We start from the raw sequence: 17,857 nt of genomic DNA on the forward strand, positions 1-17,857 counted from the left end.
TATGTATCCATACATAAACTTGATCAAACATGGATCATAAGCCCAACACATATAAATATAACTAATTATCATAATTAGTCCCCATAGATTTAATTAGTCTCTTTTGATCACTAAATTAATTCCAAATTAATTCTTGATCGATACTAATTAAAACATATGATTTCATATTAATATATTATAACTTATAATATATTAATAAACCATAAATAACCTTCTCTCAAAAGTCCATCCTAACAAATTGTCCTGATGATATGCAACCCAAATGGACCATGCTACTCTCGGGTCAAGTACATACCAATAATAGTTATGGGCTTAGACATCTAATCCAACACTTACATCCATGAGGTTGCAGCTATGGATCAAGAAATAGCGAAAGTAATGAACAAGAAACCGACCATCAAGCCAACATCGAAACCAGGAGATGTGAATAAGATGAAGATGGGCCAAATAGATTCAAAACATCTCACTGTGATGTTTACAAAAGGCGAAGCTCACAAATTTTTGTTCGCTCTTGTTGATAAACATTTATTTTCAACTGACTGCTTGGAGTACATCATCAACATTATACATCGGTGCAAGCAGAACTCAGAAGCTGACAAGAAGAATTTTACTGACATGCTTCGGTGGTACATAACGTTCCGTCATCATTTGCTGGCTATCATTCCGAAGGTGTTCAAAACAATAAAGAAGACTTCTGCAGCTCAACCGAAGTGAGCTTTCGGTCCCATTGACGCAAAGGGGGAGATTGTTGAGTCTAATTGTGTTGCGTCTTGGGCTTTATGTTTTGTATCCGGATTGGGCCTGTCCATCCGTGTTTATCTGATAGGGTTATACTATAAATATGCATGCATGTATGCATTAGACGGTAGTTGATTATTACGCTCATTGTTTTGTAACCCTAAACACCTCTACAGTCGAAGTTCTTAATCGAGCTCTTCTGAGGTGTTGAAGTATTAATCATACGACATATTCAAAGCCATTCTTGTGTTCTTGATTACATTCTTAACTGTTTGCTTGCATAGAATCTAACGATCCTAAAAGAACTTTGTTCTAACAGATTGGATCCGTAACATTCGAATGGTCACTCGCTACGAGGACAAAGAGTATGTCCTCGATGAGAATCTGAAGGAGATTGACATCAACACTGCCTCTGCTGAAGAGATCGCGGCCTTTGAGGCCTACGAGCGTGATTCCATGAAAGTCCATTGCATCATGCTGGCGACTATGACTGCAGAACTCCAGAAGTCCTATGAGGGCATGTACCCCTACGAGATGCACCAAGATCTGCTGGACCGGTACCACCAAAGCGCTAGGCAAGAAAGGTATGAGATCATCACTTCGATGATCACTACCGAAATGGGTAATGGAGGGTCCCTTACCGCTCATCTGCAAAAGATGCAGAGATATGTCGATCGCCTGCTGAAGTTAAATGTGAACTTTGATGAAGAGCTGGTAATTGATATCATCCTTCACTCCTTGCCTCCCTGCTATAGCCAGTTCCGCATGACCTACCACATGAACAAGGAGGAGGTCTCTTTAAGCAAGCTTCAGGGCTTGTTGAGGACTGCTGAGAGCAACCTCAAGGATAAATTTGTTGCATCAAATCCAACTCCCGCTGCTGCTCCTGTCTTGGCAATAGGACAAGGTAAGGGTAAGAAGAGGAAGGCTCCCTATAAAAGCCACCACAAGGGAAAGTCCCAAGATGGTACCTCTTCTAGTGGAACCAAAGTTGGTTCTGCTAAACCCAACTCTAACCCTAAGGAGGCATAGTGTCACCACTGCCACAAGATAGGCCATTGGAAGAAAAGCTGCCCAGAATATCTGCATGCCATCAAGGATGGGAAGATCAAGCCATCTTTCGCAGGTATTTATATAATTAAATCTAATGATTCATCGCATGCTAATTCTTGGGTTCTTGACACAGGATGTGGTTTTCACATATGTTATGATTTGCAGGGACTAAGAAGAAATAGGGATGTGGAGCATGGAAGAATAAATGTAATCATGGGAAACAGAAGATCGTCGCCTGTCACCAAGATTGGAGTTTATTCCTTAGTGCTTAGTAATGGATTAGGTTTAGATTTAAACAATTGTTGCTATTCGCCAGATATGGCAAGAAACATCATTTCATTTCATGGTTTATATAGACAAGGATTTAGATATTCATTTGATAATGAAAAGGGTTCTATTTATGCTTACCTTAATAATGTTTTATATTTTGAAGCATTACCTTGTAATGGAATATATGAAATTGTGATGGTTGTAGATAACTTAGGAAATGATGTGTTGTGTGTCGATTCTTCCAATAGTATGGATAAAGCATGCTTGTGGCATTGTCGTCTTGGACATGTCAACAAGAAACACATAGCCCAACTCCAAAAGGATGGAGTATTGGATTCATTCGACCTTAGGGACGATGACGTGTGCGAGTTTTGTTTACTTGGAAATATGACCAAGTCACCCTTCACTGGCACTTGTGCGAGTGGTGAGGGTTTATTGGACCTCATACATACAGATGTATGTGGACCCTTTAGATCCACCACAAGGGATGCGAACCGCTTCTATGTGACTTTCACCGACGATTATAGCAGATATGGGTATATCTACTTAATCAAGCACAAGTCAGAAACCTTAGAAAAGTTCAAAGAGTTTAAACAAGAAGTGGAGAATCAGTTGGGTAGGAAAATCAAGATGCTTCGATCCGATTGAGGTGGAGAGTATCTAAGTCTTGAATTCCACGACTACCTCAAGGAATGCGGAATAGTTTCGCAATTGACGCCACCTAGGACACCGCAGTTGAATGGTGTAGCTGAGAGGCGTAATCGAACCTTGTTAGATATGGTTCGTTCCATGATGAGTCGTGCTTCGTTACCTATCTCATTCTGGGGGTATGCTTTAGAGACTGTCGCCCATATCCTTAACTTAGTCCCTACAAAGAAGGTTGCCAAAACACCTCACGAGATGTGGACGGGGAAGGCTCCCTCGTTAGGACATATCAAGGTTTGGGGTTGCGAGGCTTTCGTAAGACGAGAGACTCACGACAAGCTCGAACCTCGTAGTGAGCGATGTATTTTCATCGGCTACTCGCAAAAGTCCTTTGGATATCTCTTCTATAGACCGAGTGACAATGTTGTCTTCGTTGCGAGAAGAGGGGTTTTCCGAGAACAAGAACTAATAAGACAAGGAGACAGTGGGAGGCAAATCGATCTTGAAGAGATTCAAGAGTCGAGCGATGAAGGAACCTCTAACGCTGGCGCTCAACCTGAGGTGGAAACTCGGGTTGAACCGATTGACGAGTCCTTACCTCTTATACGTTCCGATAGAGTTAGGATTCAACCCCTGTTTTATGGTTTTCATATTACTACCAAAGGGGATACGTTCATTAGTGATAGTACACTAGTGAATCTGGACGAACCTAACAGCTATAAGGAAGCCATGGTAGGCCCGGAGTCTGCAAAGTGGAAAGAGGCGATGGACAGCGAGATTCAGTCCATGTATGACAACCAAGTTTGGAATTTGGTTGACCATGTACCAGGTCGTAAGACGGTCGGGTGCAAGTGGATCTTCAAGAAAAAGACCGACATGGATGGGAATGTACACACCTATAAGGCACGATTGGTTGCGAAGGGTTTCACTCAAACTCCCGGAGTTGACTATGATGAAACCTTCTCACCAGTTGCGAAGATAAAGTATATCAGGGTGATGCTAGCCATTGCCGCATTTCATGATTATGAAATATGGCAGATGGATGCCAAAACCACTTTCCTTAATGGGAAGTTGGCTGAGGATGTTTACATGGCTCAGCCAGAAGGTTTTGTCAATGCGAAGCATCCCAATAGAGTGTGCAAGCTTGAAAAGTCCATTTATGGACTTAAACAAGCGTCTCGCAGATGGAATCTTTGTTTCGATGAGAAAGTCAAAGAGTTTGGTTTTCTACGAAGTGAGGATGAATCATGTGTATATGTTAAATCCAGTGGGAGTATAGTTAGCTTCCTCGTATTATATGTCGATGACATACTACTCATAGGAAACGACATCCCGACACTGCAGGAGGTTAAGTCCTGGCTTGGGAAGTGCTTCGCTATGAAAGACCTCGGAGAGGCTTCCTATATTTTGGGAATAAGGATAGTGAGAAACATAAGTAAGAGACTAATAGGACTTAGTCAAAATACTTACTTGGACAAGGTACTAAAACGTTTTAGTATGGAGAATTCAAAGAAAGGGGAGTTACCAATCCAAAGTAATGTCAAGTTGAGTAAGACTCAAAGTCCGAGTACCGAAGTCGAGATAGCAGAGATGAGTCGGGTACCTTACGCTTCCGCAGTTGGCTCAATAATGTACGCTATGACTTGTACTCGCCCTGATGTGGCCTTCGCTTTGAGCATGGTCAGCAGATATCAAGGGAACCATGGCAAAGCACATTGGACCGCAGTCAAGAATATTCTTAAGTACCTTCGGAGAACCAAGGAATGGTTTCTAGTCCTCGGTGGGAGTGATGACTTAAGAGTGCGAGGGTACAGTGACGCCATTTTTCAGACCGACAGAGACAACTACCGTTCGCATTTGGGCTGAGTCTTTACCCTAAATGGAGGAGCAGTGACTTGGAAAAGTTCCAAGCAAGAGACCGTAGCTGATTCAACGTGCGAATCAGAGTACATTGCAGCGAGCGAAGCGTCAAAGGAGGCAATATGGTTGAAGAACTTCATTGGAGATCTTGGAGTTGTGCCAACCATAAAGGAGCCCATGGAAATTTTTTGTGATAATGAGGGAGCGGTTGCCTTGACCAAGGAACCGAGGGATCACGACAGATCTCGACATATCGACAGAAAATATCACTTTATTCGACATCGGGTGGAAGAAGGACTCCTTGTAGTAAAGAGGGTATCGTCAGAGGATAACCCAGCAGATCCACTTATGAAGGGACTGAGCAGGGTTAAGCACTTGCAGCACACTAGGAGCATCGGGCTTAAGGACGATATTAGTTTAGATTAGATAAGTTTAGAAACGTGTAATAGATAAACTGTAATTAACATTTGGTGATTAAATAAAAGAGTATTATTTATTAGTAATGTTACTATCTTATGTTAATTGTTTACCTATTGTTTCATTTTGCATGTTTTGACTTCCTGAATAATGAGATTATTCGAACGGTCCACAGTCGTTCATATGTTGGAAGTAGGTATGAATAAAGATTGTCATGAATTGGTGTGTAGATTGTCTAAAGTGTATTAGACATAGAAAAAGTTTGCTACAACGTTCATGAGTGCTTATGAGTTTGATTTGAGCATTGGAATAAACCCACGCTTGCTGGAATCACTTCATGGAATTTATCTCGAGTGATCGCAAGATGATAATATCATATGGTCTTAAAACCTAGATATATGGTTTATTGTTTGCTAATTGGTTATGCATTGATAATGCGTAAACGCATCAGTAACTTGATGTTATAAAACGCATTGTTGTGTATGATTTGATTAGTGAATAGTAAATGCATATAAGTCGAAGTTTATCTGTTCCTTTTATCCTAAGAGGGTAAAAGCAATATCAGGGCCCCTCGATGATTTGGTTTGACTTATGTGCCGGGCCCGGTCAGGACTAAATTGATGTGTTCAATTAAGTTCTATGTCATACGAATCAGAGATCGAGAAACGAACTGCTGGACAATAAGTATGACTATGTTCCATGTAATTGTCCACACGATATCTAGAACAGGGGACTATACGATCCCTTATCTAAAGGACAGGTTACTGATAAGATCAGAGTTTGCAGCGTCTTTGAGAGATACGATTGCTAATCGGATTGTGCTTAAATTTGTATTACTAGACTTATCCAAATGGGATACTATTGGATTAGTGTCTAAGCCTGTAACTATATTTGGTAAGTACTTGACCCGGTTGTGCATGGTCCTTTTGGGTTGCCTTCTCCAAAGCAACATGATAAGATATTTGTGAATAAAGAGGTTATCATGATCTATTAATATGTTATATGAATAATATATTAATGGATAAATCATATAATTAAATTAATATTAGACAAGAATTAGTTAAGAAATTAATTCTGTGGCTAAAAGATATTAATTTAATATCAGGGACTTAAACTGTCAAATGTGTGATAGTTGAGTATTGGGCTGAGGAGCCTCTTGGACTAGGCATGGACGAAATTAGGAGTTTTTCATCTCTAATTTCGGCCCTAAGGCCCTATTCCAGAAGCTTCCTTGGATAGCTTAAGGCCTAAGCAGTCCATTAGGGTTTTTGACTGAAACCCTAGCAGCTCCAGTATAAATAGGACCCCTAGGCTACAGAAATTGGCTACCCTAACCCTAAGAGTGATAGAGCCGATTTCAAGAAGCCTCCAACCTCTCTCCAAGATCATTCTTGTGCTATTGGTGTTTGTAAGCTATTAGAGGAGTGACACTTGTGACTCTAAGCTTCAAAGACAAGAAGATTCAAGCAAATAACAAGAGGTAATGATCTAGATCTGATTTGTTTCTTATAATTTCGAATTACTCTCATTAGATCTAGGGTTTGAAAGTCTTGGATGAATGCATGTACAATTAGAGAAACCCAGATCCAAGCATTAGGGTTTGCATGAACACATAGGATGTTCTTTGGCTCAAACCTATCACATACAACCACAAAATACCATAAGACATACATATAGTTGTCATGGGATACCCCCATGGTCTTTACCTGTAATGTCATGGGATAACCCCATGGTCTGATATCCAAGTGCCATGGGCTACCCCCATGGTGTTTACTTGGAATGCCATGGGCTACCTCCATGGTCTAATATCCAAGTCTCATGGGTTACCCCCATGGTCTTCACACAAGTGCCACGGGCTATCCCCGGGGTCTTCAGACAATTAAATACATAACAATTGTCAGTCCACATGTAAGATAATGGGCCAGCATTGGTGCCTTCGACCCATTGATATAGTAAGAAGACTCGCCTCAGATTGCTGATCAATAATAACTACTCGGCTACCAGTCCAGAAATCTCACACTGTAAATATACAATTTACCCTAATTATAATTATGATACAAACCCACTCATGGCCCAAAATCCCTAAGTGCAACTCTTTAAATAAGGCCCAAAGCCTTTCTCCTTTAATGGGCCCAATTACCCTTGTCCAAAATCCATAACGGTCACAAGGCCCAAGAATGCCACCTAAGGCCCATTCCATGACACACAAGGCCCATGAAGGAAAATTGAACCCACTAATCTTGACCAGACCATGGCCCAACACCTAGATAAGGCCCAAGGATCCCAAAGGCCCAAAACTTGTCCCAAGCCCAGAGGACGTACGCATAACATACGCCATCGGTACGCTTAGCGTATTAAGTCTTAAGGAAGTACGCGCAACGTACATCCCAGTACGCCCAGTGTACAAGGCCGCTAAGCAAAACCAACCATTAAGAGCTTATTACACGCATCCTGTCACACCCCCGAACCGGAGAAACGGCGGAAACGTCCGGGGGTTGGGTGACTTCATCTTGTAATATCATCACAGTGTATATAAATGAATCAAAGACAACATCATCATCATACATGAAATTAAACAACCATCATAGTTTTACATAAGTGTGTTTGTTCACAAATTACATCCCCCAAAAATAGTAAATGTATGATGACAACAAATTACAACGAAGGTCCACATTTCCTTGACGACCAACCTGATTAGCGAGTTCCTGAGAATACAAGTTATTTTCAAAAGCGTCAACATATAGAATGTTGGTGAGTTCATAAGTATGTTTGTATGAAAAGTTTTGTAATAGTTTGTAATCACCAGAAAATCCGATATTTTCTATAAAAATGGTTTGTAAGTTTTTGTTTCAAATCTTATATTAGAGCATGTGTGATCTTGTCTGGTAATGCATAAAAAGAGTTTCCCAGAAAATCCTATATTTTCTGTATAAATGAAAAGGTGTGGTCTTGACCCTAAGACCCGTGTAATGTAGAAAATGTTTAGTTCGTACCATGTATCAAGAGTATAGTATGTGTATTCCGTAAATTTATTTGTTTGTTATTCTCTATGTGAGTCGCTATAACCATGCTTGATATGACTGCTATGCCTGTCATGACGTTCTTCAGGCGTCGAGTTAGGTAACACATTTGTCACCCTAGACTGGCCCGTCTAGCTGTAGCGAGCAGCTCAGGTGTGGGGTGTCATCCTCGTATCGATCTATACACAAATTCTCGTTCTCCTTCTAGGAGACTCTGGTTATAACTATAGGGCTTACGGTGTATGCTAGGTAGGTACGAATGAAGGTGTGTCTCATAAGAGCCTTAACTAATCTTACGCGAACAATGTATCACATTATTTAATATTTTTTTAAAATGCTTCGAGTATGTAATTGATTACGAAACATTAGTGATAAAATACAATTTTTTTTATCTAAATGTCAAGTATTTATTTGTGGTAGGTCTGGTTAGCGTAAAGTGTGTTGTAAGGCCCAATAAACATGTAATGAATGTAACCGGCCCAATTAGGGTAAAATGTTGTAAGATGCCCACTTGTAAACAAAAATGAACGTTTTAGTCCAATTAGTGTTAAAATAACATTTTAGGCACATTTATAGTAAAAATGATATTATTGGCCTATTTTAAGTGAAATTTGTCATACTTGGTCCATTTGATCAAAAATGACCATTTTGGTCCAAAAAATACCAGAGATGACATGAAAGGTCCATTTTTACAAAAATAACCATTTTAGTCTCTTTAAAACTGAAAATGACATAAAAGACCCATTTTGTTCAAAATGATCATTTTAGCCCATTTTTCACTTATTTGACAAATAAGGTCCTTTCTTGTGTCTTTCTTTTAGTTTCATGATAACTTTGTAAACATGTTTATCATGTCCAAATATTTTATGAAGCTACATAATGTAACTTATTTTGTAATCACTTCAAAACATGATGAAATCTCGAGTTCATGGAGGTTTATCAAGAGTTCATAGCATTTCACACACAATAGCATGAAAATATACACATACAAGCATAAATACTAAGATCAAACACAAAACTAAGCTTATATCCCCCCCTAAGGGTAGAAAAACACGAAAATAAGCGGTATGAAGCTCACCTTGGGTGTTTTTGTGAGAGGGTTTGAAGTTGGAGTAGAGTTTGTTGAGCCAAACAATAAGAATTTTCTTGAAGAACACTTGAAGTCTCTAACACCTTATGAAGGGTCACATACGAAATTTTTGTGTGTAAATGGAATGAAATGATCATAAATAAGTGTAAGAACACTAGGAGTTTGTAGATGTACTTACCAAGAAGCAAAATCCTTAAATGATGAAGTTATTTGAAGAAATACACTCTTGATCTTGAGAGAGTTTGAAAATAGATAAAGTTTCAGAGAGGAAATGAGAGAAGAGAACAGAGTGCAAATGAATTGAATAAATATTCAGTCGTGGGTTATAAGATATAGAAGTGGCATGGATGCATGCTGGGTATTTGGGAGATTTGCATGGTAATTCAGTAGATAATAAGAGGTAAGGCCGACTTTTGTTTCCAATGCACCTTTGATGTACTGATATCTAATAAACAAATGATATCCCACTGAAAAGTTTTTGATTTTGACCGAACACATATTAATTTATTCAAGGTATGGCCGATTTTAGTTTCCCAGGATAGCTTTTACGTACAGGAAATCTATTAAACAAATGATATTCATTCTGAAAAGTCCTTGAATTGATCGAACACATATTAAATATTCAAAGCATGGCCGATTTTATCCCAATAGAAATCGGTTTTTAAAAGTTTGGAAATGAGGAAATCGGTCTTATATAGCCATTCTATGGAGAATTCGGTCTTGTAAGGCCCATTTAATGGGGAATTCGGTCTTATGAGGCCCAAAACAAGGTGTGTTTGGTTTCTAAAGAGACCAAAACAAAGTGTGTTCGGTCATGGTGTTCCATGGCCGAACACTTAATTGTTCCACAAATAAGTTTCATACTTTGGTCATTTTTGGTCCTTCTTGACATTTAAATTTGTGTTGTTTCAATATCTCACATGTTTTGCTTATGGTGCATCCAAAATATGTTCATCTTTGACTTAACATAGTCTATTTCGATTATGTTATATGAAAAGAGTGTTGGTGCATGCATACAATCATAAACCGAAATTGCTAATTGTGACACATCCACTTCGTCAAATTCCAGATCTTGGTCATTTTAAAGGTCCTAAGGTATAAAGTTGGCAACTTTATGCCTCTGCATGCTTCATGGGAGCCCAACGTCCCATTTTGTCCATTAAGACTCACTTTAAGGACTCAAAACCATACATGGTGCCATCATAACCATCAAGATAGCATTTTTATGCTTCTAACATGCCAAAGGGACTCAGATCTAACATTTCTAACCTCTGGAGTTGCTCAAACTCACAAAAGAGGATCTATGGACCAAAAATGAACTCGCTACCAAACCCCAACTCAAACTAGCAAAAGGATTAGCAAGGTCTGAACTTTTTACCTCCAAAAGCTCTCCAAGATGATGTATATACAGGATCTAGAAACTCAACCACGTCCAAGACTTTCACACCAAGCTTTTCTCCTTGCAAACTCACTAAAATGGCCACCATAGACACTTTAAAGCTCAAGGATCACACTCACTAGAAAACTAGGGTTTAAGGGAAGATAACAAAAAGCGGAGGCTGATAAGGGTGAGGTCTAAATGTCATAAGTGAGCTTAAATAGGGCTCATGCCCTAAAATTAGGGTTTTTGTCACAGGCCACGTACGCCCCGCGTACACCTTAGTACGCCCAATGTATGTGGTTGAAGTCCGCCTTCATAACTCCCATGTACACTAAGCGTACACATATGTACACCCAGCGTACGGAGGGCCTCTCATGCAAAATAAAATTTAATCCAAGGGCTAAAAGGTCACATACCGAATTCCGAGTGTTACATTTTCGCTCTTTAAGATGCCGATTAAAGTTGTTGAGGATCTCGAGTCTTCTAGAGCTAAATTCTTTTGGGGGGCAGATCAAGATGAAAAACGTATTTCATGGGTTAAATGGAAACTGATTTTATCCTCTAAAATTAATGGAGGGCTGGGAGTAGGAAGCTTCAGGATTTTAATGAAGCGTTGTCGTTAAAACAGAGATGGAGGATGGTCAACAACCCAGTTGCGTTATGGGTTCAAGTTATTCGATCTATTCATGTTCATAATGTAGGGTTCGATCTTGGTAAATGTTCGTCGATTAAAGGTGTTTGGTCTTCTATTGTGGATTCAATTTTGAATCTTCATTCTAGACAATTTATCCCTCTATCTTCTCTTAAGAAATCTATTGGTGATGGTAGAAATACATTTTTTTGGAAGGATGTAAGGATTGGAAATGATGCTTTAGAAGTAACTTACCCGAGATTGGCAGCTCCTGATGTTAATGTTAATTGTCTCATTGTAGACAGACGTGAAGATGGAGATTGGAAATGGAGATGGAGATGTGGTCCGAGAGGTTGAGCTCAGTCCGTACACCTCTCGGCTTTGTTAAAAGATTTGGATAATGTGACATTTACTAGCAATAAGGATGCTTGGGTATGGGATATTGTTAATAATGTTGACTTTTGTGTTGAAGACACAAGTGTTGTAATTGATTATTTGTCTGTCTCATGGTGTGGAGGAAACAAGATGGAATAAATTACTCCCTATTAAAGTAATATTTTTAGTTGGAGACTTTCCTTGAATCGGCTTCCTACTAAAGATAACTTGCTGCTTAGAGGGGTTGATATTTCGAGCTCTCTTTGTCCTATATGTAGAGATCATGTTGAGACAGTTGATCATTTATTTGTGGAGTGTAGGGTAGCAAAAACTTTGATTCAGAAACTGAGTCGATGGTGTGATATTGATAGCTCTTTGTTGATATCGGTTGGAGGTTTCAAGTTTTTGTTGGATGTGATGCACTTTTTTCGTCTAGTAAAAGATTGGTGTCGGAGGCTATTTTTAGCACAACCTGGTGGACTATTTGGAACTTCAGAAACAGATGCATGTTTGATCATACGAGACCTAGACAAGATAGATTATTTGATGATATTGTTGTTTTTTCTTTTAATTGGGTTGCTCACCGTAAACATAAATTCCGTATTACTTGGAATTTATGACTCCAAAATCCTATTTTGAACATTTTTGATGTAATTGTCCCGTTTTAGCCCTAGCTCCTTAGTCCTTACTAGGGTCTTTATTTATATATCTACTCAGCCGTTCAAAAAAAAAAATCCAAAATCCTAGTCTAAAATGCAAATTCTAAAGTCCATAGTTATTTTAATAAATGCAAATAAAAAGTGTTACATAAATTTATTGCCTTCATTTTTTCGAATCGCTGAATGATTAAATATCAAAAGTTAGCAGATTGCCAACGAAAACCAATTACAACGTAATAGTCAAAATATGGTTTAATTTGACTTTTCATGGTCATTTGTATGAAAATCCTATTATTTTATCATTTAAAACGACTAAATAACAAAATAAATTAATCACACTACATATTTAATCATTTGAACTTTTGTGATTCAACTAACTAAATATGGTACTAGCAAAATAAATATAGAACCCCATTACATATTACATATAGAACCACTATCCAACCAACATACACATATCTCTCTTCTTATCTTCTCCAATACATTGCTACAACAACCCACATACACACATTATTTTCCAATTGTACACATCACATCATTCACATTCATATCCTCATCATTTCTCATCATACACACACTTCACGCTCCTCCCATTCCAATTCCTACACGCATCGGCTCATCATCCAACAACTCTTTTTCCGCATCCTTTGAAGTCAACATGTTGACCTACAAATCAAACCATTATCAGTAACAGATAACAGATAACAGATAAAAACAGATAAAAACAACAGACAATGTAAAGAAATGTAAAGAAAACGAACCTTCACAATTTCTGGGCTTGAGCTTGGAGACAAGTAAGCGGCCAATACACTCAAATTAAAATCCTAAAAGAAAAAAATCGCAAGTCAAATTATGAAGGAGAAAAAAAAGGGATAAATAAAAAGAACTCACTCTAAATGGATCTCCTCTTAAAGATTGCACAAACATGGAAGATCCGGAACTTTTTCCCTCTAATGAAATGTCTCTAAGGCGTCTTCCTGTTTGAGCACAACAAATTCTCACCACGTGTTCATCACAACTTCCACTCAAAATATAATCTCTTCCATTCATATAATAAGATCGCGTATAATTTTGAGAGCTTCCCGTTGGTGCTATATCAAAGTCCAAATGAAGCCTTCCATCAACCGCCAATAATTGTTTAACCTAAAAAATACAAATATTTTAATTATTTGATTTTAAACATTTTTTATATATTCATTTTATATATAAAATGATTAAATTAAATTTACCTCATTGTCAACAGCGGATGCAAGAAGATAATGATCATCATGAGAGAAACAAACCATGACATTTCCTCGACCACTAGAAGACGTGTAACATGGGTGAATGGGTTTTTGTCTTAAATCCCACATTTTAACATCATGGTCAAATGATGACGTGGCAAACATGGATGGTGAATGATTTGCAAATTTAACAACGTTTATGTGTTCTTGATGCATGTCGGTGAAGACTTGGACGCGTTTACCGGTGTTGATGTCGTATAAAGCAACATGTTTTGAGTACCCACTTGCAAGAAATAGTTCATCACTTGAGTTCACGTGGACTGAAGTCAACTGGTCAAACTCGTCGAAGGAATTGGATTCCGGAGTTCGGTGGAAACCGGAATCGGAATCGGAATGTTGTATGTCGTACAGTTTCAGTAAACCGTTGTCGGAACCGGAAATAAGCTGAAATATGAAAAAAAAATTAAAAATACAAGGCACAAATCCGTTATTGATAGCAAATAAAATGGTTAATCTCATAAAAGACATTGTATTTTGTGTGGATTAAACCTCAAATTTATATTTTGCCTGAAAAAGACTTTGTATTTTTTCATTTTTTACAAAAAATACCCTCGACCTTCTAACTTTTTCCGAAGAAACCCTCAACTTTTTTACTTTTTTCCAAAAAAACCTCAAGTTTTTCGGAAGGGTTAATCTCATAAAAAAAACCTTATATTTTGTGTTTTTTTTTTGACTAAACCTCAAATTTATTTTTTGCCTGAAAAAGACCTTGTATTTTTCTTTTTTTCTGAAAAAGCCTTCAACTTTGTATTTTTTTTTTCGAAAAAACCCTCAACCTTCTAAATGTTTCCAAATAAACCCTCAACTTTTTTAGTTTTCTAGAAAAAACCCTCACATTTTACAATTTTTTTTGGAAAAAAAATGACTAAAAGGACAAATCGAAAAAAATGAAAAAATACATCTTTTTCAGACAAAAAATAAATTTGAGGTTTAATCCGAAAAAAACACAAAAATATAAGGGTCTTTTTTTAGATTAACCCTTTTTCAATCCTACCTTTTTAGTCGTTTTTTTCCGAAAAAACTTGTGAAACGCGAGGTTTGTTTAGGAAATAAGTAAAAAGGTTGAGGGTTTTTTCGGAAAAAGTTAGAAGGTCAAGGGTACTTTTCGGAAAATAAAAACACAAAGTCGAGGGCTTTTTCGGAAAAAATGAGAAAACACAAGGTCTTTTTCCGAAAAAAAGAATAAAGTTAAGGTTTAATCAGAAAAAAAAAACACAAAACATAAGGTCTTTTATGATATTAACCCCAGATAAAAGTGTGTTACTAATTACTATTATAGGTAAAAGATATAGTATTGATAAAGAAAATGTAATGAGTAATGACATACCTTAGATGGATATTTTTTAAGCCAACATAATCCAAGAACACTATTCGTTTCTCCATGTGATAGAATATACCTAACAATTTTCTCACTTTCATGATTCACAACCACAACTTCTCCATCCAAAGTTCCAATAACCATAAGACTTGGATTATTCGGATGATATTCAAATTGTCTTGGACGAAATTTTCTTCCATCACCTCTTTGTATTATCATATTATTGCTACAACTTAAAGAAAGTGGATGCAAACAAGGCAACACTGCACACCCAACTTTGGAAGCATCAAGTGATCTTGGATAAGAATATTGTGACTTTCCATAAATACCCTTTTGTTTGATTTCACGGTTTTGAAGTATGGTAACAACGTTTTCTTTGTTTGTTCTTTTGTATGGGAGATGCTCGAATTTTTGTGAGTAGATTATGGAGGCTTTTTCTTTTTCGGTTTTTTTTATTGGGATGTTATCGAGGACTTTTAAATTAGGAAATGAGGAGATTAAGTATTCTCTATAGTGTTTTTCATAGCATATTGGTGAAGGGTGATATGAAAGATGCTTTTTTCGGGGTATACTAATAGGTCTTGAGATTGATGAACTTGGAAAAGATTCTTCGTTTTCTTCTAATCCCCATGTGTTAGGAAAAATCTGATTTTTTTTATTGAATAATGTTATAAAGTGAGATTAAAGATTAAAGATTAAGGGTATGTTTGGTATGATGAAAATATGGAATAATAGTCTAATACTATTACTAACCTCATTAGGAAGATCAAGTAATCCATTCCAAGCACTAGGTCCATATGTGAAATCTTCCAACAACTTAATTCCAGGATGAGTATTTGAAAAGTCAACTTCACTATCCGTTGACTCATCCGATTCACTTACAGTTTCATGAACTGTATTGTAATTAAAAAGTTCATCTTCCAAATTGGAAAACAAACTTGTGTCTTCTGTAGTTAAAAAAGGTGTTATCTTTTCAATTCCATGATCTAAAAGAGTTGAACTAGTGCTCTCATTATCTTTTGGGCCAAAAGATCTAGGGCATACCCTTGTATCATCACAACATAAGCAACTCTGGAACCGAAGTTCAATTAAAGATGGAAGTTTTGCAAGTGATGCACTTGTAGTCCATAGATTTGATACTTTTGTTTCACATAAAGAAAGGGATTTTAGATTTGGCATATGAGAAAAACAATCTTTCCCAAAATTTGTTAGTGATGCACTAAAATCAAGATTGAGAGTGCGAATCTGGAGAAACTTCCCAATCATATTCATCTTCCGGAAATGTGAAAACTTTAGGTTTAAAATTTGGCATGATAAGCCTCCTAATGAAATCCCCCTGTGGTATACAAACATGAATTGATGTTGATTTACATTTTCTTGTGTTTTTTTTAAAGAAAAAGGATGAATAAAATACTTACATTAAGAAATCTTTGCCAAATGTCCTGTCTTGAAGATCCACAATGCGAAGTTTTTGGTTTATTGCATGAAGTAAGAGTAGAACAGAATCTGCATCTAAAGAACATGATGACTTTTGAAGAATGTCAACTGTGTCTATCTCTGATAGATCGATTTGGAGAAAGATATTGTAAAGTGGATGGAAGTCGATGCTTTTTAAGTCATCTAAGAAGATCACAAAGGTGGATTCTTCATTATTTGATTTCTTAATCTCAGCCTGCATCATGAAAATGGTAGTTGATTGGTATACAGATAGAATTAACATAAAACTAATTTATGATGATGCGAACCTTAAAGAAAGCTGATAGAACCGCTTTATTAGGAACTGTTTCACAAGCATTGCAAGAATCAATATACCTACAAAGAAGAGGAAACTACATAAGAAATCACTCCGATGCTTTTTTTATGATCTTAAGCATTTCTGTAAATCAAGTTCGGTGAACTGATTTCCGATCGATTAGAGTGGAGCCAACTGTAAACCATCAGGAACAAAATTCACCGGATTTCATCTTCAATTTCATCAGATAACTCATTTATTCATTGTATCAAACATAATCTAAAGCTGGTAGACAAGGCTACAAGATGAAGAAAACGGAAATGCATAAAGAGGCCTCCATATAATATTTTTCAATATGACCAAAATTGATTTCAGTAAATTCAAAGGGAAAATATCACCTATCCTTTAGGGTTCTGATATCGATAGACATGGCGATGGCGGCTATCACGTCGCCGGACGGTGGAGCTCGAACTTCTAACGGCAAACACGGTTATCGGTCGGGGGTAAAAAAAATTGGAAGATGCACACACCTTTGCTTCGGGGGAATTTTAGAACCGCAGGAATTAGATCTCTAATGTTCTTAATCAATCCATAGGACTAAAATTTCGAATTAATGTGGCCACTCAACTAGATCAATTTCTCCACTTTGATCATCGAGTCTCCAATTCAAGCCACCAATTAATCAAACTTCCAAACGTTCCTGTTCTCTTTGCACCTCAAAACGCTTATTTGTTTCGTATCATCAAAATTTCACCTAGGGTTTTAAGCATCTCCACAGATTTTCGTTAAGAACTGACCATTGAATTAATCTTTCTAAGAAAGTTGCAAACTTGCAATATGTAATCGTTATAATTTACACATTTTAAAACATTAAGATCTTGTTTATAGGTATGACATGTTATCAATATTTTTATAATTTTGATTTAAATTTAAATTTTTGTTATGATTTTTTTAAAAGTTTTTTATATTTTTTTTAAAGTTCTTTTAATTTTATATGTATTTATAAATTAGAGTTTTTACCAATTTACTTTCTTTGAAAATATATTTTTTTACAATTTTATTCTTCTTGTCCTTTCATATATTTGTTTTTATACGTATTTTTCAAGATTTTTTTCTTTTCTACAAGCTAATGTTTTTTACAATTTCGTTTTCACAATATGTTCTTACAAATTTTAACTATAACCTCTTACAAATAATATATGTTTTTTATACTCTTACATAACTAAAACAAATATGTAAAAAATATTTAATAAAATACACTAAATCTATAAAAATGAAACCCCAAAAAAAGAAGATGCATAAAATGAATATGTATGGGATTATTGGAGTATGGTTGTAAAAAAAACTATGTTTGTATAAAAAATAAAAAAAAAAATAAAAAAAAA

General features: G+C 36.7%; 1 protein-coding gene across 1 annotated transcript; it reads right to left on the reverse strand.

The window, feature by feature from the left end:
* Positions 1–12,456: 12,456 nt before the first annotated feature.
* LOC145124283 (protein DWD HYPERSENSITIVE TO UV-B 1-like) lies at positions 12,457–17,320 on the reverse strand. The gene is made up of 9 exons (XM_079059556.1): positions 16,871–17,320; positions 16,486–16,552; positions 16,159–16,412; positions 15,494–16,076; positions 14,750–15,385; positions 13,369–13,806; positions 13,031–13,282; positions 12,901–12,963; positions 12,457–12,805 (listed from the first exon to the last, which is right to left on the reverse strand). Exons 1-9 carry the CDS (start codon positions 16,900–16,902, stop codon positions 12,719–12,721), a joined length of 2,412 nt encoding a protein of 803 aa, XP_078915682.1. The 5' UTR covers positions 16,903–17,320; the 3' UTR covers positions 12,457–12,718.
* Positions 17,321–17,857: the final 537 nt, after the last annotated feature.

This window comes from Lactuca virosa, chromosome 7 (genome assembly GCF_052849685.1).
Source record: "Lactuca virosa cultivar CGN04683 chromosome 7, Lactuca_virosa_CGN04683_v6, whole genome shotgun sequence".
NCBI lineage: Eukaryota > Viridiplantae > Streptophyta > Magnoliopsida > Asterales > Asteraceae > Lactuca > Lactuca virosa.